The sequence below is a fragment of the Ursus americanus genome, chromosome 17, assembly GCF_024610735.1.
Source record: "Ursus americanus isolate L20-20 chromosome 17, mUrsAme1.1.p, whole genome shotgun sequence".
Classification (NCBI taxonomy): Eukaryota; Metazoa; Chordata; class Mammalia; order Carnivora; family Ursidae; genus Ursus; species Ursus americanus.
The window spans coordinates 26,692,037-26,714,288 of NC_142143.1; the positions used below are offsets into that span (position 1 = coordinate 26,692,037).

The 22,252-nt window shown below is 36.0% G+C and overlaps 2 protein-coding genes across 3 annotated transcripts in view; one reads left to right on the forward strand and one right to left on the reverse strand.

The window, feature by feature from the left end:
* EEA1 (early endosome antigen 1) overlaps positions 1–11,717 on the forward strand; it is a 112,604-nt gene extending 100,887 nt beyond the window's left edge. For both annotated transcript variants that reach the window (XM_045779425.2, XM_045779427.2), the window contains 7 exons: positions 2,072–2,257; positions 3,535–3,666; positions 4,855–5,040; positions 6,045–6,283; positions 6,545–6,665; positions 7,269–7,367; positions 8,080–11,717. In XM_045779425.2, the coding sequence (XP_045635381.2) occupies positions 2,072–2,257; positions 3,535–3,666; positions 4,855–5,040; positions 6,045–6,283; positions 6,545–6,665; positions 7,269–7,367; positions 8,080–8,202 (1,086 nt within the window). In that variant the 3' untranslated portion in view covers positions 8,203–11,717. The remainder of the gene's footprint in view (positions 1–2,071; positions 2,258–3,534; positions 3,667–4,854; positions 5,041–6,044; positions 6,284–6,544; positions 6,666–7,268; positions 7,368–8,079) is intronic.
* A 2,910-nt stretch (positions 11,718–14,627) lies between these two features.
* The window catches only part of PLEKHG7 (pleckstrin homology and RhoGEF domain containing G7), a 50,748-nt gene continuing 43,123 nt past the window's right edge, over positions 14,628–22,252 (reverse strand). Inside the window, 5 exon segments of the mRNA XM_087868562.1 lie at positions 14,628–14,683; positions 14,686–14,725; positions 15,847–15,941; positions 19,703–19,859; positions 21,934–22,013. Of these exon segments, the coding sequence (XP_087724688.1) occupies positions 14,628–14,683; positions 14,686–14,725; positions 15,847–15,941; positions 19,703–19,859; positions 21,934–22,013 (428 nt within the window).

The following is a 22,252-nucleotide window of genomic DNA, read 5'->3' on the forward strand; positions in this document are numbered from 1 at the left end:
GACAGAGATGAATATTCAGAGACAAGGTAGAGCAGCACGTCTCGGCATCTTCTGAAAAGAATAGTGCAGATTTTGAGCTTGATTTTAAACATTTAGTCACTGAGTTTTTGGGAGTTTAAAATTTTATTGGATGTTACTTATACCACGGGCAGTTTGGAATTCTCATGGGCAGAGATTGGGGGTCCTGTTATCTTCAGACTCTAGCAAGCCTTGGTATTCTTTAGCGGTAGATTGGAACCTCTATTAGCTGATAATTGCTATAAACTGTATGGGCTACGCTTTGTCAGATTTATTATTTTTACTTGAAATCCTTTTGTGGTCTGTATGCCAGTTCCCACATGTACCATGGAGCCTCCTGTACAGGTGGAGTTCTCACTCATTGTTTTTCTGTTCATTTGACGCATAGCGAATGCTCTCCTAGCATGTACCTCTTCCGTTTTACATGCTGGTTCTGTTTTTCAGGCTACAGAGTCAGCTTCTTTAAGTCAAGGACTATTTTTTACCTCCCTGTCTACCTTAGGAGTACACTCAATTAATGGTTAGCTGCTTGATTAGTGAAGGATTAGTGACTTTAGGATTTTTGAAAAAGAAGTCGTAGAGTTTTTAGTGTTCACTGGAAGCCATTGGAAATCAAAATTTCATTTATACCAGAAAGACTTCTTTTTTTTTTTTAATACTGCCTTTTCTTTTCTTTCTTTTTTTTTTTTTTTAAGATTGTATTTATTTATTTGACAGAGAGACAGCCAGCGAGAGAGGGAACACAAGCAGGGGGAGTGGGAGAGGAAGAAGCAGGCTCCCAGTGGAGGAGCCTGATGTGGGGCTCGATCCCAGAACGCTGGGATCAGGCCCTAAGCTGAAGGCAGATGGTTAACGACTGAGCCACCCAGGCGCCCCTGCCAGAAAGACTTCTGAACTGTGTTTATTTGTAAGGAATAAACTTCTCTTTCAGGAAGCTTGAGAAACTCCTTAAATAAGGTCTTCATTTAAAAAATTTTCATCTATTTTTTTTTTTTCCATTGAATGCTTACTATAGCCAAGCAGGGATCTTTCCTAGATTGTATCTTCTGCCTCCTTTTCAGAGGAACTGTATCTCCAGAATAAGAAAGATGAACTTCTTCCAGATGGTGGGAAAGCATCTTAGAGTTCCTTTCCTTCCCTGCTGATTCTCTGTAGTTGCAGCTGAGAGTAGCAAGGCTCCTGCCATTTTCTGTTACCTGTCTGTTGCCATATCTGCCCCAAAATGAAACCTAATAGGTCAGAAAGTTTGCTCTTTTCACCAGCTTTGGCTTCACAAAATATTTGGGCTTTAGGAGAATCACTAACTATGGGCAGTGGTAACTAACAACACTACTTCTACCACACAGATGGGAAGTTAAGAGCCTGGGCTAATGGCCTTGTCAGAAATAGAGCCCCAGATGTCTGGTACACTTTCTTCTTTTGGTTCACTTGATCAGGTTAGCAGACGTGAAATACAGTCTCCTCCCCCTCAAGACAGCAACCCTTTCTGTTTATTAAAGATTTCAGCATGTCAAGGGACATCATAGGTCCTATAAGACATAAATGTATACGTAATGTAGCATGTAACTACATCTCTTTTTAAATTTTTTATGTCTCCCCATATTTTCTCTCTAAATGTAGTTTAGACACATATATATACACACATAGATATACATATATATATATGTATATATCTATATCTATATCTATATCTATATCTATATCTATATCTATATCTATATCTATATATTCTGAGTGTGTTTGATACGATCCCTTCTTATTTGATATTCCTTAATACCACTTAGCCAGTAATACTTACAGATTATTTCTAAAGGTTTTGGAATTGCTTTAGTTTTATTAAATATTTTATACTAAAATGTTTTCCATAGGTAGGAGAGTTAAGAGAGTTGTCTGGTGTTCTTTCCCTTTACCTGATCTTACTGAAGAGCATAACAAGCTATCTTTTCATAGCATATTGCTTTCTACTGTGCTTATGCTAACTGTTGTTTCTGTTGAAATTTGCTAAAAAAAAAAAAAAAGACATATAATAATTTGGGGAAATTGTTTTTATAAGTCTGTAGAAGAGAAGCTTTCTCTAGCACAGGAGGACTTGATTTCAAACAGAAATCAAATCGGAAACCAAAATAAATTGATTCAAGAACTGAAAACTGCCAAGGCTGCGTTGGAGCAGGAGTCAGCAAAGAAAGAACAGCAGTTGAAGGAGCAGTGTAAAACACTACAGGATATTCAAAAAGAAAAGGTATTTCATTTTTTGACTAAATCTAGAATCTGAGAGTTACAATGGCTTTAGAAATCATCTAGTCAAACCTCTTACCCGATAGAGGCATCACCTTTATCTTCAACACCTCTCCTTAGATGGACTTCTAGTTTCTGATACAATACTTGTGGTAATTGGAATTTTGATGCTATGAAGTACTTCTTACTAGTTCCCTTGTCATTTGTACTCATTTTTCTTACTGCTTTTTTTAGCTTTACAAACAAATCTTTCTCACACCATAGACCCCTGGTTATTTAAAAACAGGTATTACAGCTCCACAGCTATCTCATATAACATTTTCTAGATGTGTGAATGAGATAAAAAGGTCTAGGATAATTCTTATGCTTATAATTCTTAAAATTTAGAGCCAGCTTTTTCTAAGGGAAGTGGGAGTATATTTTACATAAATGATGCTAAATTATAAAGTTGAAAGCCTTCTATTATATGACCAGTACATGTAAAAGTCAGTTAAAATGCTATGTGAAAGAGAAATTCAGATTCTAGGAAGCATTTTATTTTTGGTTTCATAGTTGAAATCACATATTTCCATCAGCTGATAGGATATTATCCTCAAGTACGTAACTCCAGAATTTCATTGGTATATCTTAATTGTGCAATTCCGGAAAGTCTCTTTACTTTAAAAAAATTGGGTGATGTTTTTGTTGGGGTAGGGGTTTGAAGCTAACATGATATTCATGATTTGTGCCTCAAGTTTAGAAAATTCTGAGACAACTATAGCATATAGGCCTTTAATTGCAAGGGCTTGGGATCAGTCAGACCTTGTTATAGTTTTGTCTGTACCTCTAATAGATTATTTAACTTCCTAAACCTTTGTTCCTTTACTTACAAATGAGGATTAAAGAGCTATTTAGTATAAATATTAAATTAGATAATATGTAATACTATTAGCTAGGTGCCTTAAATAAAAATATTGCTGGTAATAATAGTAATAATAATAACAGCATTAATGAGAAGAAGAATGGTAGTTTTGGCTAAATTTTATAGTGCTCTTACTTTGGCCAGACACTATTCATTTTATGGTATTAACAGTAACTATTTAATGCTTACAAGGATTTTACTGTTGTTCACATTGTATAAATAAGGACACAGAGGCAAGTGAAGGTAAGTAGTTTGCTCAAGTTAACTTAGGTAGAAAGCAGCAGAGACAGTGTCATAAATAGTAGTTGTTATTTTATTACATTGATTTTCAGTTAAGTAGTTGTTTTAAAATTACTTTTTAATAAATTATTTTTCTACAGTCACTGAAAGAGAAAGAACTAGTAAATGAAAAATCTAAATTGGCAGAGATAGAGGAAATTAAGTGTAGACAGGAAAAAGAAATTGCTAAATTGAGTGAAGAACTCAAGTCCCACAAGCAAGAAAGCATAAAGGTATGTTAAGATAATCATTGTTCTTCCCTCTGTACTGTACTTTGTCATTTAAATTTAAAAATACATATATTATCGAAAACCTACTATGGGCCAGACACATTGTTTCATCATTTTGACAAATACTCTTGCTCTCACCCTTGTGTTGCGTAGTGTCTGTATACATATATTGAAACTGTATTGCTTATATTTTCAGATTACTGAATAAAGCAAAGTAACTCTAAAAGTTTAGATTTGTTGAGATGATAATCAAGAGAGCTGTTGATTTAGGGGTGCCTAGGTAGCTTAGTTGGTTAAGTGTCCTACTCTTGATTTCAGCTCTGGCCTTGATCTCAGGGTTGTGAGTTCAAGCACTGCGTTTTTTTTTAATTTGTAAATTTTTTTAAAAAGTGGGGGTGGGGGTGCTGGGTGGCTCAGCTTAGATCTTGGTCTCAAGGTCATGGGTTCGGGCCCCACACTGGGTTCTGTGCTGGGCATGGAGCCTACTTAAAAAAATTAAAAAGACAGAGTTATTGATTTAGAAAATTATATTATAGATTAAAAATATATAAGAGTTTAAATTTAAGGTTTTTAGGGGATTCTGTTTTTTTCAATTGTTTTTCTTCTCTAAAATCTTTAATAATCTGCTTTGAACATTTTTCCTGTCGTAAGGATGAGTAGGGCACAGTTGAAAAAACTAATTGCCTATAATTTGCTTTGTAAAAAGTTATTAATTTTCTTAGAGAAAGGTTAAATTCTCTCGAGTGCTCTCACGACCTTTTGTATCTACCAATATACTTACCATTTTGCTTTATAATTAATTATCTCTTTATATCATTATATTCTTATACACTGTGACTTTCTTAAAGCAGGTAATGTATGTAATTCATCTTTATATATATTCTTAAAACCTAACACAGTGTGTGATGCGTAAGCGGTGACCAATGAATGCTTGCTAAGTGAAGAAAGGGAAAATAGGGGGGGTAGAAGTTTTTCACATACTTGAATCAAAACATGCATGTAAAGTTATTACTTGAATTTAAATGGTTGTTGAGCAGGAAGTAGATAATGTTGCATCCTTTTAACCAGTTGTTTTAAAATAGTGAACTTTAAGAACCTCCTAAGAGAAGAAGTTAAAACTCATATTGTATATGCTGTTATGATAACTTGTCTAAATATCAGCTACATTTGATATTTGGCCTTTTTCAATAGGAGGTAACAAATCTCAAGGATGCCAAACAGCTTTTGATTCAGCAGAAATTAGAGCTTCAAGGGAAAGTAGATACCTTGAAGGCAACCCTTGAACAGGAGAAGAGAAACCAGCAAATGCTAAAAGAGCAGGTGAAAAAGGAAGAAGATGAGCTGAAGAAAGAATTTACCGAGAAGGAAGCAAAACTGGTCAGTAAGTTAATGGTGGGGAGTGTGTTTCATGATTGAATTTGTAGGTCAATCCAATAAGAGGATTTTTCTACTTAGAAGTTAGGATTTAAATGCTCTTACCTAGCATTTTAATTTTTGATTGAGAAAAGAGATCTGATTTGTTTAAATAGCTGATAATGTAATTGGAAATATTTTAGTCTGTAATTATATTTTGGTTTATATAAGTGAAAATTCAATAACACATAATTCAAACAACAACAACAACAACAACAACAACAACAACACACTTAGTGCCAGAAAAAAAAAAAATCCACAACTATGTAGGTTGAGGTAAATGGTGTGAATGCTAATGATGTTAAACTCATTTGTTTAGTCAAAGTGAATGCTGATAAGGGAGGACGGAAACTTCAGTTTGGAATTTTGATGACCAAAGTCTACTTTTCCTTCCCTAAATTGTGCATGCCAAAATGGGAAGCATCTGGCTTTCCTCTGTTGAATTAAGTCCAAATATCCCCACATAACTTGAGTGCTGATTGTTTTAGTTGAAGATTTGCAATTTCAAGTTCACACAGTGATTTGAAGGGTTTGTATTTTGTTTGTTTGTTTGTGTTTTTTTTGTTTTGTTTGGTTTGGTTTTTGGCAGGTTGATAGAGAAAAAGATGCGTGTGGATTTTGAGACAGAAAATGCCAGCTTTGCGTCCAGGGCACCTTGCTATCCCTAACTATGTGTTCTTCCCCTGCTCTAGTGAGAAAAGGAAAATCTCAAATTGCTTTATGTTAATTGGTGTTATAAGAAGCTTGCTGACCATCATTTTAGCATAATGGTCTTTGAGCCAGTTCAGATTACACAGATGTTTTTGTAATCAATTTTATTAGTGTGAAATGAAATACATTCTTCTGCCTTCTTTCCCAAAGAAGTAATATTACTTATGTTGCCAATATTTTAAATTCAACAGCTAATTAAATATATTTTGTATTACTTTTGTAATAGGTTTTTTCCTCACTGTTCTTCCTTTTCTCAGCAATCTGAAATAAAAGAAAAAGAAATAGGAATGAAGAAGCATGAAGAAAATGAAGCTAAACTTACCATGCAGATTACAGCATTAAATGAAAACTTAGGCACTGTAAAGAAGGAGTGGCAGTCCAGTCAACGGAGAGTCAGTGAGCTCGAGAAACAGACGGACGACTTACGGGGTGAAATTGCAGTATTAGAAGCCACAGTTCAGAATAATCAGGATGAAAGGAGAGCACTGCTAGAAAGGTGATTGATGTCTAGCAAAATTAGTTTATTTCCATTCCAAGTGACAAAAAGGTGGTCTTTTCCCACAAATTTTTAAGTAGTAGGCTTGAGAAAAATGCGTGGGTCCTATAGGTATTTGTGTAGCCATTTAAAAACTAACCCTTAAAACAATCAGATGGTTGAAATTAATGTATTATATTTGAAGTTGCTGAAGTAGTTTATTACCTGTGTTCTAGAAGGATCTTTATCATTAAAAAAAATTTATGATCTCTTCTATTCTAGATGTCTTAAAGGAGAAGGTGAAATAGAAAAGCTTCAAACCAAAGTCCTAGAATTGCAAAGAAAGCTGGATAATACCACTGCAGCAGTGCAGGAGCTGGGCAGAGAAAATCAGTCCCTTCAAGTAAGTCAGCTGGTAACGTGAGGCTGTTTTTCAGCCTAGAATTAACTCTTAGTGAAAAGCGTTTTTTCAATCTTTAAAAAACATCTCCTCTATTTAATAAATACTCTTGAATGGTTACTTTCTGTGTAGTGGTATTGTACGTGTTACGGATAGTTAAGTAAAAGCATAAAGAATTTGCCTGAGAGACCCCTGAGATTAGTTAGAAAGCCTTGTCATTCATGAATTGTCAGTACTGGGAAAATTCAGAAACACCAAGGAATAGCTGAGTCACTATTTGTTAAAGAAGTGATAGGCTTGGTGCCCAGAAAGGATTGATCATTAAGGTTAGAATGGATGGGAAATCACTAAAGATTAGAAATGACCAGTGCCTTTGATTACTAAAATTTGATTTACTTTATTTATTTTTGTCATTCAGACTTAAGAATGTAGCAACTTTTGACAATGGAAAATTACCAAAGTATTTCTGATTTTTAAAATTTTATCCCATGGTGCCTGTAAGTCAAAATTTTATAAAACTTGGGCACCAAATTAGAAATTACACATCATTTTTCAAAATGTTGAATATTATAATGTATGGGCACTTTTTTTTTTTTTTTTTAACAGATCAAACACACACAAGCGTTAAATAGGAAATGGGCTGAGGACAACGAAGTACAAAACTGTATGGCCTGTGGGAAAGGCTTTTCAGTAACAGTGAGACGGGTAAATGATTTTGTTCATATTGCTATGGTTCTGGATTTTATTTCTCAGTATCAGTTAATGTTTTAACCATGAACATAATCTTGCATTTGACAGATTAAAAACATTTTCTATTTATTGATTAACTTTACAGCTATATGGAATCATTAAATTTTATGCAGTCTAGTTTCTGGTCAGCGTATGTATTTCAATTTTAGTTTTAACTTTAGTCATTGCCTTCCTATTGAGTTACTTTCTGGAATAATCACTTTCTGAACCAGTGGGCCAGTATTAAACGCATATGTTTTAGTCATCATTGGGTTCTTTTAAAGAGAAAGCAGAGTTAAAAAAAATTATTCTAAATAATACCATGTGATATTTCAGGTTTATATTCCTATTGATGAAATTATGCCTGAAACACCTGGCAAATAGGAATGGTTTTCACCTGGTAGAATGAGGCACTTTATTATCACTTTTTAGATGCCTCTTAAGGTTCTTTTGAGAATTCCATGATAAACTCCATATAAAATGTTTAGCATAGTATCTGATAAATAGGAAACATTCAGATTAACTAAGGGATTAAATTGACATATTGAAATATTATATGATTAAATAATATACTAATCACTTGAAAGTTAATATACCTTCATAGCGCAGTCTGCAGTATTCTTGTAGTCTCATAATGCTTTTGGTATAGTTTTTATGCTTGAAATTGTTTAATTTTTGTCATTTACAGCATCACTGCAGACAATGTGGAAATATCTTCTGTGCTGAATGTTCAGCCAAAAATGCCTTAACTCCTTCTTCCAAGAAGCCTGTTCGTGTCTGTGATGCATGTTTCAATGACTTGCAAGGATAATGGGTTATCACAACGTCAGAGTAGTATTACACTAACATTAGATTTTTAATAAATGCACTTAATAGAGGTCTTGGATGACTATTTGATTTGGACAGTGGTTGCAATATTAGACCAAATTAGAATTCATATATTTTGGAATGTTACCAATATCAAGTAAAAGTCTTCTATTTTTGTGAGACTTGGGTTCATCTTTCGTTACTTTTTCCATTTAATCCCTGGAACAGCTTTCATGCCAAGTTTAGAATTAGCCAATGAAATGTAAATAAACTTTGGACAGAAAATAGCAATGTATTTTTTTAAATATAATTTCATTGTTCACAAATGACATGAATACACCTCCATAGCTTATTACGCCTTTCTCCCTCATTTAGTGTACAGAAATGTACATGGGTGATACATGTTGCACAGTAGCACATTAATTATATTAAATACTTTTCGTGAAGTCATGCACAGAACTATAAAACTTTTTTTCTTATATATAGGTCCATATCAATTGCATTGTTATGTTATAAATTTACTACTCAAGTGTTCTAAATACAGTTTATGTTGAAATATGTATTAACCATGAATTTGAACATGGTTTTTGTTTTAACAATATTGATTAAATTCTCTTGGGGTAGATTTTATGAAAACCTCTGTAAAATCAGTTTGCTTTACTTTATGGTTATCCTGGGGGTTGTATTTTAAAGATTAGGGTTAATTTTTCTTTGTCTTTTTCTATTTCATTTTTAAACTCTCATATATTCTCAATTAAGAATTCTATAAAACTTCTCACCCTCACCCCCAGTTGGAGGATGAATAATAGAAATTGTATAATGGTTCTACTGTCATTTTCTTGTAAGTGGGAAGTTTTCTGAGATTAGCCTTTATATTATACCTTCATATTGTCTCTCCTGCATCTTTGGGAATCTGAGTTTGCTTTCTTAATGGATCTGGTTTTTTTTCCCCCTTTATTTGGTTTAACCTTTCCAAGCATAGCTCAGCTTCACTATTGTTTTATAATAAATTTTGCATCTTAAAGCCAGTAACTGATACCGCTGTAGTCTTATCTGTGAAAACAAATACAAATGGTAAGGAGACATTAAATATTCTACTTTATATTGTCTTCTTACCTAATAGGGAAACATTTTTGAAAGTTGTGAACTTGACTTAAATTTAAAATGGTTCTGAATTTGGGGTTCCACATCAGCTGGTAAATCTTTTTACTTCACAAAAATATTGCTATGAAATTACTTCAAAGTAACATCTGGAGAGGAGAATAGCACCAAAAACAAATTGGGAATCCTGAAGTTATAATCAGAACTGAAACAGAATGGCTAATTAAGGATAATTAAAAGTTAGCTTATTTGTATCCTGAACAATGGAATTGAACTTTAATTTATCATGGTCTTATTAATTTAGCAAATTGGAAAACATCTGTAGAGTGGTCATTAATATTGGTTTATTCTTTCTAGAGAAAAAAATATAAAGTTATCCATTTGTGCAGTGCAATCATTTGGTAATAATAGCGGGGAGGGATGGGAGTTAATATTTCATTTGCAATGGTTTATCATATACACTTGCTTTCAAATATCATGCTGAAATAAAGTTATGTTTATGCTTTACCTGTAACATCTGTGAACTAAAAGAGATTGTCATATATTCACTTAATTATTTTTAAAAACCCATTTAAGTAAATCCTGCTGTCGGTAGCTATTAAGGACTCTGATTGAGTCCCTCGAATTGGATAAACATATATCCTTGAGCTTATATAGAGAAGAAATACAGTGACTCTTTAATAAAATTAATAGTTGGATAATATAAATTGAGCTAAAATTATTTAAGCATTTTCATATACTTACAAATCCTTTCAAATAGTCTTAATTCTATACTTTAACACATAAGAAACTTTGTATGAAACTCAGAAACTTTCTGCATTGGAAAAATAGATATAGCACCATTTTTTTTTTTGTTTTTTTAAGATCATAAAACTTTATGAGGATTCTAGATTTGAATATTTGTTCACTTCATCTCCTAATTGGGTGCACTGAAGGCCTTTTCCCTTTTTTTGTCTCCCCACCCGCATATTCCCCCAAAATTGTGGGGAGGACAACAAATAAAATCATATGTGTTTGAGTGATTTTCTAGTTTTCATCTAGCTAGCTAATCTCATTTCATAGATCCTGAATAATTTACCACAGGCTACTATTCTAATAATGTTAGAAATGAAGCTTTTTTTTTTTTTTTTTTTTTTTTTGCTTATTAACTCTCACTAAATTAAGGTGTTTTGGAAACAGAAAGGATTTTTTCTTTTAATTAAAAGTCATCTTCTGAGTTCTTATTGGCTCTACGTTTTAGATGTTTTCTGGTACTATTTGTCAGTGAGTTAGAACTGGCATGTCTGAGCTCTTGGCTCTAATGCAAAGTCTATTGGCATCACATGTTAGTAAATTCCAAACCCCAGCACAGAAATGTGAACTAAAATCAAGTTTTGCTGGGTTAGTGTACAATGAACTATACCTACAGATTTTCTTTAATAGGAAGAAGACAAAGCTGCTGGTATAGGATTAGTTCATTTTGAAGAAAAAAGAGGGAAACAAACACAAAGACCTCAATGCAGTGTACAAATGACATTTTGTTCAACTACCTCTTAATGTGGAATTAGCTAGTTTAATAGTTTCCTCACAGTAATGTTAAATAGTAACTGCCAAATTTGTTAGTTTCCCATCTCTCTTAGAAAGGCTTTAAGATTATTTCACAGTTTTGAGAACTTTGAAGCCACTTTTTTTTTAACTTTGCATTTGCATAAAAATGTTTAGCTTTTAAGTGGAGAGCAAATTATGATCATATATTTTGATATTCATGACCTATTTGACTATAGCAATTTTTTTTAATGCACTTTGGCTATAAAACCATGGATGATTTGATCCATAAGATTTAAATGTGCCATCAATTTAGTATTCCTAGACATGAGCTTGATGAATGGTATTCTGTAATTATAATGTGCCACACATTATTGTGTCTTAATTGCCCTTTGCCTGAATTTTAATGATCAATTTGTTATTGTTGCAGATGTGAATATTGTGCATAAACTTACTAAATTTATGTAAAATTGTATAAAGTAGAATTGGAAATAGCTAAGTTCTTTCTGTGTAGAAGTAATGAATTTCTTGTAACATGATGCAGTTATGTATATGACATTCTGTACTTCCTTGAACTGGATCATATATTCATAGTTTCTATAGAAACTTTTGCATGAGTATTTTCTCATTTAGGTTTTGGATTCATTATTTGTATTGTGTTTACTACTTGTGATCATGTAGTTGTGCCTTATTTTGTGAGAGAGTTTAGCTCATACATACTGTAATTTCTAAACTCAGTGAGTGGAAGGTTATTGATTATAAATGTAACTGATAAATTACACAACAGCGTTTAAATCTGTATAAAGAACAATGGAAGGATCCTTATTGAATTGTTGCTTTTGTTTTTTTTTTAATTTGTTAAAGATGATATTAAAAACCCATTTCTTTCTAGTAGATGTATTCTGTGACTGTAAATTATTTTGCCTATTTAAAAGAGAGTACAAAATAGTAACCATTTTGTATATATTTACAGAATGTTAGAACTTTCTACTTAGATGTAGACAGGGGGTAAGCTTTGATGTTCAACTTAGAATAGTAAGTAAGTTCATAATTTCAAGAAAAATTACTAACGCCATTTTGCTTAAGACATTCCCTTTTCATTCCATTCATTATTGTGGAAAATTAACAACTACAAAGAAATATTAAACAATATTGAAGTAATTCCTTCTTTCATTGTTTATCTAAGCTTAGTACCCAGGTGGCCATTTAAAGATGCTTTTCTGAGGGCTCAGTAAGCCATTTTTTACTGTGTTTTTCCTGGAAACCAAAGTTTCCGAAGTGGTTTTTCATTTTACTCTAATGTTTGCTTGCCTCTGAAGAGTTTAATGTGAATATCCTTAAGAACTTACTAGATATATATATATATTAGATATGTTCTTCTGTGAGCTTTATAGAATTTCAGTTTAAATATATAGTGTATTTTTTAAATTTTATTGTGATAAGAACGCTTAACATGAGATCTACCCTCTTTTGACAGTTTTTTAAGTGTATAGTACAGCAGACCTCTAAAGCTTCCTCATCTCACTTAACTAAAATTTTATGCCATTGATTGGTAACTCCCCATTTCTCCCTGTCTCGGAAGCCACTGTTCTACTCTGATTCTATGAATTTTATACTTTTGATACCTCATGTCAGTGGAATCACACAGTATTTGTTCTGTAACTGGCTTATTTCCCTTAGTATAATGTCCAAGGTTCATCTATATTGTTGCAAATGGCAGAATTTCCTTCTTTTTAAAGGTTCAAACAGTATTCCATGGTATGTATGTACCACATTTTCTTTATCTGTTCATCCTTTGATAGACATTAAGGTTTCTTTCACTTCTTGGTTATTGTGACTAGTGCTGTGACGGACACAGGAGTACTAATATTTCTTTGTATATAGTGTATTCTTAAGCTGTTTCACATCTTGATGCTAATTTACTCAGTCTTTCTCTCCCTCGAATGAGGTTAAAGGTGAAATTAGTTCTTTATACATATAAATACTACTGGACTCACAGGACTTTAAAAAGGAATCCTGAGAGATTGCCTGGTCCCAGTCCATTGCCCTTCTCTTGGCGTGGCTTATATCTAAAAATTCCTGCAAGAGGATTGTTGATTTTTTTCTAAAATATATGTATATTTTTTTTTGGCCAGAAATTTCTTCCTAAATCTTCTCTTGCATAAATCTGTATCGCCTTCTCCTGGACATAATTGCTTTCAATCCCGTCTCGGTTCCATTTCTAGGAACTCACTGGAAGTCTAGTCCCTGTTCTTCACCCATTTTTTTTTTCCTCATTTATTCTTAGACATTAACAGTAGTTATCGTTTTCCAGATTTTCCTCTTATTTCCACTTGTTTTTTTTTTTTTAAGATTTTATTTATTTATTCGACAGAGATAGAGACAGTCAGCGAGAGAGGGAACACAAGCAGGGGGAGTGGGAGAGGAAGAAGCAGGCTCATAGCGGAGGAGCCTGATGTGGGGCTCGATCCCATAACACCGGGATCACGCCCTGAGCCGAAGGCAGACGCTTAACCGCTGTGCCACCCAGGCGCCCCATCCACTTGTTCTTGATAAATATCTGAGATTATTATGCAGAGAATGTGACTCTGCATTCTGATAGTGCTTGGCCCTTGTACAGAGCCCTTATGCTGCACTTGTCTGTACTGCCTGGTTTACATGGTGAAGTGTGTGTTTTCCTCAAAGAATTAACTGTGCACATGACCCTCAAGCATTATCCTCTCTATCCCATCCTCCAGCTAATAGAGATCAGTTAATGTCTCACTTACCTTAAAGCCCAAATTGATAAATTTAATACTTCCATTTTGGAAATTGCAAAAGTTACCAATCCCGAAATTGAAATTTGTGGATTTCCTTTTCATATAATCTGACTATAAGAACTAGTTTTTTAAATGCAGTTAATATTATATTCTACCAAGGCAATATAATTCAAACTGCCTTTCTTCATAAAAATGCCAATGACATTTCAAGTCCTTCCTGCCAAATAAACTTGACTGTGCTGTGCTAACACACACACATATATGCACACACCACTCAAAACCAGAAAGTGGTTTTATGACAAACAACACATTCTTCAAAAAATGAGGTTCAGAGAGACTATTAACTATTTCTATGAAAATCTCCCATGTAAAATTGTTAACTGGTGAAACTGGAACAGATACTTGGGTTTTTTGTTTTTTTTTTTCCTTAAAATAAGGGAATTTAGTCTCTGGGATTTTCTGCTTCTAAGTTAGGGTATTATAAAATTTACCTGAGATAAGGAAACTCTTGGCAAATAGGAGTTTAAAAACTGTTAAATATAGACTTTATTCATGCTTAAATGTTAGAAGAGCAAAGTGTGTATCAGAATTATCATTGCAAGTGAGGTAGGACTCTAAAGCAGTAAGACTGATTTACAAACCATGTAGGAAATTTATTTTCATTATTGGCATACACAAAGTGTGATGCTAGAATTCATACTGAGCACAAGCAGTGGACACTGCTTTCCTCCTGACACTCCATTCATCTGACCTTTCACCCTTTACAAGTTATAATAGCACCATACTTCACTCACACCTCATGCAAGTCCTACCAAAATAGTATACGATAGTCTAGATAACAGTATATACCTGCCAAAAAATTCCTGAGAGTTCAGATTTGTTGCAGTCATTATTCTTCTATAGTGAGGATTTTCGTGGCTCAAATTCTCATTTTTAAAGTACGCATTTTCTTCTAGCTCATCACTAAATAAGTGTTACAAAAGTTTGAATGAAAGATTATTTTAATCCCTAATGTCTAAAAAGATGCACCACTTGTTTTAGGTTCCTAAATGTCAGAGGATTCTGCAGGCAGTGTAAGTAAAGATATATTCTTGGTCTCCTGAAGCAAGAGACTGCTGCTGTTATTTGTGCCATCCATGTTTCCTGTTTAAAAATATATATATATATATATATGTGTGTGTGTGTGTGTGTGTGTGTGTGTGTGTGTATAAAATCTCTATATATATAGAGAGGTTGACAATTTTTCACATATTTAGACTAATATTTTCCTTTTATTTATTGACTTGCTCTTTAAAACTGAAGACTAATGAAACATTTGCATATTTTCCATTTCTTTCTTAAATCTAATATATCATAAAAGATCTCTAATCATCTATGAAGGTGCAAATGGATTAAATGAGTATGGTATGGAAGTTGGGAAAACAGTTATGAGTAATCAAGGAACCATAATAGTCAATGATGACTAATTAGAAGAATGAGCACCGAGAATATAAATAGTTGGAAAGTTTAATTTCTTCAATTTCCATTTTGTATGGAAATAGTTCTTAACAAGTGGCATAATTTGAAAAACAGAATATAAATAGTTTGAAAGTTCAATTTCTTGAATTTTCATTTTGTATGGAAATAGTGGCATAATTTGAAAAACAGACTGAGGAGGTGACCCAGGAGATTGAGTTATTAAGAGTAATGCAATACTGCATTAATTGTCGGGCCATGTTGCTGCTATGATGAAAACCTTCCTGGGGAAAGACAAAAATGGAAACTTCTAAGATAGAGAAACCAGAGTCCGGCAACTGCTTTTCCCCTCCTTAGCTGTATCAACACTGGCGTATTTTCCTTTCTTTTTTTAAACACTGGGATGTTTTCAAAGGGGGTTTTGCAGCAGCCCCTCATTTAAGCTGACATCACATTATTTGCTTCCCGGGACTTTGACGATTGAAACACCTTAAAAGTCAATCATGCAATCCCAAAGTAGTTCTTTCCCCCATTGTTTTATATAAGCTGCAGCACTTGAGCTTCTGGTCGAGGAGAAAATGAAGGTGACTGTCAACTGTGAGAGTGTAAGGGAATGGTCAACTCCTGAGATTTCTCAGCATGATATGGACTAAATGTCCATGTCCTTCCCCTCTTAACTCCTACCCTTCCCAGAGCCGATGAAGAAAATATACAAAATTTTCCATTTCCCATTACTTTAGAGGGATGAAGTGAAAATTTTCCTTATGTCAAGTCTGAAGAATCAAACCCTATAAAACCGAAATAGGTACTTTGATGTTTTCTGTTTGGGCTTGTCATAGGAATGCTGCTATACACTGTCGGTATCTGTTTTCATGTACAAGAAAAGCATTTCTCAGCCCAAACGCTAGAAAAGGATCACAAAGACAAAAGAAATCACTATGAAGTCCAAACAGTTTCTCAGTACAAAAACCTAGAGTATTTCTTTGTTTTTAATGAATGTGGGAGGTTTATGTAGATTACCAAAAAAAAAAAAAAAAAAAGTCTGATTCCAAGACCAAGACTTCCCTACCATGTCCAAATAGAGCCCACTTAAATATGAAAACCCTTCTTCCTTACCTAACGACTAGTGGGGCTTGATGAGATGCAATTATGGCTTACCTGATGGAAAATGGACACCTTCTAAGAAGAAATTTAGCCATGTTAGGTAGATAGTGTGTATGTAAAATATAAACAAAAATACGGAAAAGAATGTAACTATTGTTTTCTTTGCTTTCCACCACTCCTTTTTAAAATGTTACTTTTGTATTTAAAGTGAAATCACAGCAAAACAAGGGTTATAAGCAAATTAAGATGTAGCAAAAATACCAAATCAGAGTGCTTCACAACAGGCCAAAAAATTTGACTCAAAATTCAGCCTCTACCAAACTATGTGAAATGTGAAACAAAACGAAGAGTTGGTGTGGTTTCTGCACTTGAAAAAGAAGCAGTCTGTTCTGTCATTTCCTAGCTGGTCTCTTAAAGAAACAACAGGATATACTGAGAGAGCAAATCCTTTTTTTTTTTTTTTTTTTTAAGGTTTTATGTATTTATTTGACAGAGAGAGAGCGCGAGCACACAAGCAGGGGGAGCCGCAGGCAGAGGGAGAAGCAGACTTCTGCCGAGCAGGGAGCCTGATGCAGGGCTCAATCTCAGGACCCTGGGATCATGACCCAAGCTGAAGGCAGAGGCTTAACCGACTGAACCACCCAGGCACCTCCCCCCCCCTTTTTAAATGTAGCTGGAGATTTTAAAAGGAAAGCTTCTTTGAATTATTAATACCACACAGGGAGTAAAATTCTGCAGCCTATACCGTTAATTATGTCTAGGAACAAACAGAAAACCAAAGCAGGTTCATCTTCTGGTCATATCAAGTAGTTCGTAAAGTGGAGGAGAGGCACTGACTTTTATTCCTGGCTGAGCCTCAAGCTGATGCTTGTCCACTGTCATGATTTGTATTTGATGAAATGGGTGGGTTTAAGGCAGACTCATCGCGGCAGGTTGGGCCTCATTTCAGAATCAAAGCGAATACAAGACTTTTATTTTCTTAACTGCAAGAGCGATTCTAGTATCACAGGTAATACTCCCAGCAGTCTAAACCTCCTAATTCCTAAATTCTACCACAACAAAGTCTGTTAAGGTCATAAAATTCCATCCAGCTTCTCTGAGATGAGAGGACTATTAAAATGACTTTCTGGAAAAAAGATCTGACTTGGTTTGTTTTACCCCCCGATTTTTCTCCTTATAAATTTCCCATACCAAGTGAGGCTTTACAGATCAGGTTGTTGTTCTTGGCTGGATTTTGGAATCCATTTTCCTCAAAAATTGTAACTGTAGTTCTCAATTATTCAAAGCATCCCTCATCCGTTTGATTTGTGATATGGGTACAAGGGGACTTTATAAGCAAAGGGAACTGGGCCAGGTAGGCATGTAAAATAAAATGGGAGAAAATATATTGTTAAGAACTACCCTTTTTCTTGCCTGACATTCTAATATAATAATTATAGTAACTGACACCATTTATTAAGCCCTTACTAGGTACTGGGCACTGTGCTATTTTTTCCTCCTTTGGGTATCATTTAAACCGCACAGCTACCGACTAAGTCCTCTAGTTCCTCCTTACGAAAGAGGAAACAGATGTAGTTTTTCCAAGGTCACCCAGCTTGTAAATAATATAGCTAGGATTTGAAACTAGGTTGTCAATCACTCCAGAGCACCATCTCGTCTTTTTTCGCCCTTTATTCTTTCCCACTGTACAGCTATTTTGGTTCCTGAACTGTTATTTCAACGGTCAAAATAATAGATGAAGGGAATGAGGGAAAAAAAAATATGTATATAAAAGGAGATGGTGATAGCAAATCAGAAAATAAAAAATGGTGGACATATAGCTTTAAAAAAAAGATACCGTTTTTATCAAAAAAAAAAAAAAAAAAGACTAGAGGAGAAAAAGCATGCATCTCTCCCGGTAATCCAGTGACGCGAGAGCTGCCAGGAAGTCCGGTTCTCAAAGCGGGGTTCTCACCGGAGCCCTCAGCCCGAGCTGCGTCTGCTCTTCCCCTGCGGTTCTGACGGCTTCCTCCCCTCAAGTCCGTTCATCATCTTCTGACTATGGCCACTGTAGTGAGAGAAAAAATTCCTGCCCGAGGATAGCCTCTGCTAATGACATTTCTCCCCACGAAAAAGTAAACTAAGCAAACGAACAGAACCATGTCTGGGCCTCACGCGGAGTCTCCGCCTGTCTACACTGCTCTGCCATCCACTGAGCAGGGAGGAGGCTCCCGCGGGGACGAGGGCAGGGACAAGGCTGCGGGTGCTCTCCGAAGCAAAGGCTTTGCTCCTCTGAGATGCCCTTTCTTAGGCTTTCTCTAGAAACGTCCTCTGGCTCAGGCACACTTTGATCTATATAGACCGCAAGCGGTTCCAACCAATTCAGACATGAGGTCTTTCAGCCTGACCATGTGACATTTCAGCACATCTTAGCGGCAGTGGAAGGAAAGGACAGAGGGCAGAAGGCTCGAGTTCTGGGTGCAGGTTTCCCCCTAGTGGAGCGCTTCTGATCTTGGGGAGAGTTTGCTCCCATTCATGAGTTAACATGTAAAGCATTTAAATATATAACTTGGTTATGTAATAACTACGTCAGTGTTTGCTCTTATCATTCATGTGTGTGTTCGTTCACTCCCGTGTAATACTGCACCACCATGCTTAGGGCCGTCCTGCGCTCCTCACTGAGGCTGGGTTGGGAATTGAGGGGCAGAGGCAGTGCTCCCTTTTTTCCTGCTTCTCCCTCAGGGCAGGAAGGTGGTCTCCTGCCCACCCCCCCTCCCTCCCAACCCCCCACTCTTCAACAGGTCTCCTCAGAGTCTATACCCAGGGCAGAAAGACTGTTGCCTCCTTCTGCACACCAAGGCCATCCACCCAGCACTGAGAAAATGGAAATGTCCTTGAAGTCCCCAGAGTCCCAGGGCTTTCACAAGAGGATTTACTATCGATCTTTGATTGTTCTGAGGGTTCCCCCAAATGAGGGCTGTTTCTTATTTGTCTTTGTAACTCCAGGGTGTCCACGGAGTGCCTGGTTCTCAGGAGACACTCAGGGAATGCTTGAGGAAATGAAGAAGATGATAATGTATTTCTGACATACACATAGACACGTAGACATGATGCGTATATTATGTATATATATTTATATATTCATTTCTGGCACATTTCTTCCCATAGAGCTATTATAATCTCTTAGGCTTGCAAAGCATGTCATAGTTTACCCGTGCTTTACCAAAAGCAATAGTACTAGTAATGATACCAGAAAACTGATAATAGTTTATTGAGTGCTTTATAGGCATTATTTCATTTCATTCTCCTGACCACCCGCTGAGGTAGATATTTTCTGTCTTACCAGGAGGAACCTGCCGCTGAGGAAATTCACATGCCTTGCTGTGGTCCCACAGCTAGCGAGTGGCAGAGCTGGCCCAACACTTTTTCCAGAACTAATTTGTAGAGTGAGTGATAGCCACGTAGGAACTCAGCATTGTATTTTATGAAGTTTTGAATTGGATTCGTGTCTTATTACCCAAAAAAGGCCAATATAAAACTCTGTGATGGCAAATAGATGAGCTGAATGATGAAAATAGACACATACCTGACACGTGAGTGGTTCAATACTTCTGACCACCAATCTGTCCAGCGGAATGGGCGGATCAGCTGCTGTACAGGAACCACCCTCTTTTATTACTGTTTGCAGCTCGGAAGTGAGTGAAGGACACAGTGAACCAGTGTCCGAGCCTCCAAGTTTCTGAAAGGAAAGAAGAAAATAATGCAGTAAATAGGAAGTAAATACTAGTGTATGTACCTAAAGTGCATCCTTAACCAAACTGATTTTTAGAAACAGTTGCTTGAATTCCAGCAAACTATTCTTTCTGGATCTTAAAAAGCATTTCCCTCCAATAAATAGTGATTTAAAGTTTTAAAGTACATAGTGTTCCTGATTCCCAAGTTGAATTGCCTGAATAAATAATGGGTGATGTCCACAACGGGGAGATATTGAAGTCTCCATCACGTCAGTGGGAAGGTGTTTATTTCCAGTATCTCTCTCTAGTACTATTGGGTGGATCAGAAAGGGGAGCCTCATTTGGGCCAGCGCTGTCCATGGAATCTAACACAAATCTAAATAGATTCCCTGCCTATAATTTGCAAATAATTGAATCATTTAAGATGCTGAATATAAGATGCTCAATTTTTTAAAAAAGTGTCAAAGATTATGATTCGCATGACATATAATATGCATCAAATAGCAAAGAGGATACAAAATAGCAAGAGGAATTTAAGGCAACGTTCCTTATTTGGGAATCAACTTGTGAAACATGAAACCAGCATATTACCTTATAATATGGTTACTATGGGCTGCCATTAATTCTCGTGCTCTGATTTGTGCCACCATTTGAAGGTGAAATGTGTTGGCATCACGGTTTTTGAAGGGGATGATGATTTTTCAGAGCTTGACTCGTTTCGACATGCTTGTCTGGGTAGCTTAAAATAGGAGGCCATCCAACTTTCAGAACTGTGACTCGTAATATTCTATGGCACCCGTTCCCTTCCCAACCACCGGTCAACTCTTCACGGATGGATTAATGGGTATCTATTTTATTGCTTAAAGATCCTTAAATTATTTAGCTCAACTAACCAACATATCATCTAGAAGCTTCAGTTATTAAAAGATGTGAAATATCTAGTTCATGATCTATCATTCTAGTCTATCTATCTAGTCATTCGGTAAAGAAGTGGAGTGAAAAACATTAGCTATCTCTGAGGACCTAAGACCCATGGCAGCTCCTCCTCCCCGTTCTGAGGGCAGGTGCCCGAGAGCCTTGGGGGAGTCCCCCCTCCTGCTACCACTCGCACATGTTCAGCGAGCACACCGTGAAGGGGGAGATCAGCCAGAAAGCCTTGACTGGACCACGAGACCCCATGACTTGATGTGTGGTGACAACCATGACGGTAACCATTAATACAAAGTAGTGGGGAAAATCCTTGTTCTCAGAAGAGATTTTGTGGCTTTAGCCCCCAGTCAACTCCTTTTGTGTGTAATGCCAGCTCTATACTAGTTGGACACTGAGAGCTCAGGGGTCCCAAGTCATCATTTCACGGGAAGGATGGGAGCTTTCGAATCAGAATGAGGTGTGGAGACCACCTCAGCACATGACAGCAGACAGTCTAGAGAGTCCCCGCCCCCCAACCCCCCCCCACCCCCCCCACCCCCCTGCTCACTGGCTGCTTTGGCTATGCTGGGCAATCTGGAAGCCAGCAATGCTCACCACGATACCAGCAACACTTCCATGGATGGCGGACAAAGGCCAACATGGACAACAGTAATCTGGTTTCATTTGCTTAGGCAGGCCAGGTGAAAAGTCCAGGCTTTTGGGACTTACAAGTATACAAACTAAGTCATTTTTTTTTTTAAGATTTTATTTATTTATTTGTTTATTTATTTGTCAGAGAGAGACAGAGAGAGAGCACGAGCAAGGGGGAGGGGCAGAGGGAGAAGGACTTGATCCCAGAACCCTGGGATCATGACGTGAGCCAAAGGCAGATGCTTAATCACCTGAGCCACCCAGGCACCCCCAGACTGAGTCATTCTAAGAACATATACATTCTTTGACATCCTTAAGCAATGTAACTTGCTTTTGGCATTGTTTTTCAGTTCAGAGCTATAGGACTATAAAAAAAAGCCACTGTTTCATAATGCCTCCATTTTTTAGAGGGTGAAATCCAAACTGATGTATAACAATCTTTTATATGTTTAACACAACTTATTTAAAAATATTTTTAACCTTATTTAGCAGACTTATTTAGAAATAATATCATTTTACCTTTTTGTTGTGCTTAGTTTTCATATCTAAGAGGAAATCATCAAAGAGAAACAGGTAAACATGTAGGAATCTTGTGCTTTCTGAAGAAAAAAGAAAGTGAAATTGGGGTTGGAAATAGTAAGCAGAAGGTGTTTTTTAAATGAAAGAATCCCTTAGAAAACAAGACAGGGTGGGTGTCGGGGCACACCAGGCTTACACCTCAGGACGCTCCGATCACGTGGATCAGAAAACTGCATTACTGTTGAATTGATTTCTCCCTAAAGCAGAGATTTGATGTGAGCCCACGCTTCTGGCTCTAAAGACATTGTATTTGTGATGC